The 2,109-nt window shown below is 37.4% G+C and overlaps 1 protein-coding gene across 1 annotated transcript in view; it reads right to left on the bottom strand.

Moving 5' to 3' along the window:
• LOC18788488 (protein root UVB sensitive 1, chloroplastic) overlaps positions 1 to 2,109 on the bottom strand; it is a 6,138-nt gene continuing 4,029 nt past the window's right edge. Inside the window, exons 6-7 of the mRNA XM_007225491.2 lie at positions 1,507 to 1,683; positions 1 to 1,018 (exon numbers count right to left, since the gene is read on the bottom strand). Of these exons, the coding sequence (XP_007225553.2) occupies positions 728 to 1,018; positions 1,507 to 1,683 (468 nt within the window). The 3' untranslated portion in view covers positions 1 to 727. The remainder of the gene's footprint in view (positions 1,019 to 1,506; positions 1,684 to 2,109) is intronic.

The raw sequence follows: 2,109 nt of genomic DNA, 5'->3' as shown, positions 1-2,109 counted from the left end.
TTGCAACAGGAATAGCACTATTTTGCATCTCCGGCCAATAACGCTATGCCACGAGGAAAAGTTATCACACGTGTCATAGCATTATTGGTTGGGAATAGCAAAACAGTGTTTAACAGTTTCATGTAAGTGTTCCTCTAGTCGAGGATATGTCTTTATCAAAACTGAAGGCCATCCATTTCATGCTACACAGTGCAATATAAATTTCCAATGATATTTTCAACCCCAACTTTCTTAATATGAGGACTTACTAGAAAATACCATTAACATGAAGTTAATAACCCGTGAAGGGGGAGGCTAGGGATGATTATCCCTGTATTGATGAAGGCGGCTAAATAAGGAAAGGCACTTACTGAATTTGTGAAAGAGAAGCCAACGTAATGAAAAACTACAAGTGGAGTTGTGAATGACCTGAAACCTAGACCAAATAAAGGGCGTATCTGCAACAGGCGCCATGCCCACCAATTGATTAGTCATCACTTCCCCATTATGTAAATAATCTTCAATCACAATATTGAAAGAAGAGGGGTGAATGAAGTGTGAACTCTGCCTTCTCTTGCAACATCATGTGTCCTCTCAGTTTGTCTTACCCTGTTTGAGAACCTGTACTGTAAAGCTTTGCAGCAGCTAATGAATTGCAGGTATAGGCATGGAGCGATCCCCTGATGATCTCAAAGATAGGCATGTGTCCTCTCAGTTTCTTTCCTCATTTCCTTACAATGCAGAACCATCATGGAATAAGCCCATCTGGTACGGCCACATAACCTAGACGAACTCTATTAGGTAAAGGTCTTGCAATAAGCCCATCTGTAACCCAACCCATTGATTCTCCATCGTTTTTGACATGGTTGAATTCCCTCTGCACATATTCTAGAGATATTTGCAGCCTTCCTCCTGGTTTGCAGTCAGCGGAAGTGCCTCTTGCTTCATATCCTGCATTTTTCTCCAACCAATACAGATAATTGACATGGAACAATGCTCTCAGCATGTCTTGTAGAGAAGATGTTTCTTTAAGCACTACCTGATACATGACAATATATAAATTACAATTCAAAAGGATAGGTATATGTACAAATGCGTGTACATATGCAAGCATTCATTTATGCGCACAGGCAAGTATGAAGCATCCAAAATTTATGTGTATGCAAAACAAAGAGTTGTATGATATCCTGATCTTGCTTTTATCTGTCTTATGTATCCACTTAGTTTATGTTTTCCATCCAAAAATATTCACTCCTCTCTTTCTCTCTTCTGCCCGCCCCCTTTTAACTTGTAGTAGAGCATTCTCCATTGTTAAAATATCAAACCTTCCATAGACAGAAGTATAGGCTTTAATCATGTCAACAGTAGATGATTAAATAATGTCACAACTAGAAACTTAAGAAATTTAAATTCCCTATAAGTAATTAACTTGACTACACAAATTTCATAGGAAATATACAAATTCAAAAAAAAAAATTTGACTATGAGATGATACAGAGATTGATACCAAAGGGATAATTTACTCACGCAGAATCTTCCCTTGTGCTCAGTAAAAATATAGCCTTCATCCTTATATAGACTGAGCAGTGCAAGCACATCCTCCTTGCTGTTGACTAGATCACTGAGCTTGGATCCCAACTGCAGCCTATGCTCGATTTCAACCGCAGCATCCTTCGCTTCCGAAGATAATACTGTTGATTGTACCTTGGATGTGCAAAAAATAAATAAATTAAAAAAATAAAAAATAAAAAATGCATGCAAATCAGACCATGTAATATTCAACAGGAACATATATGGACTATTTTGGATTCTGTCTAGCCTCATACTCTGTAAACTAATAAATGTACAAATTTTTCTAACCAAGTTAGTTACTGATCATAAGGTAGCACATATTCCACTGATCTTAATTGTGCGAGAAGTATCATCGCTTCCCAATTTCTAAAAGAATTTATAATCAAACATTTACATGACAGCGTCTCAACCTCAAGTTACACGAAAAATCAATCATACATTCTTGACAAACACAAGGTTACAGGGAAAGAACCTTGACAGAGTTTATCCATTCGTTCCACAAAAAACAAAAACATTATTTATATAGGTTACTTTTTTTTTGGGGGGGGGGGGGGGGGG

This window comes from Prunus persica, chromosome G1, assembly GCF_000346465.2.
Source record: "Prunus persica cultivar Lovell chromosome G1, Prunus_persica_NCBIv2, whole genome shotgun sequence".
NCBI lineage: Eukaryota > Viridiplantae > Streptophyta > Magnoliopsida > Rosales > Rosaceae > Prunus > Prunus persica.
Note: the sequence above shows the minus strand (reverse complement) of the source record. Positions and strands in the feature narration are given on the sequence as shown.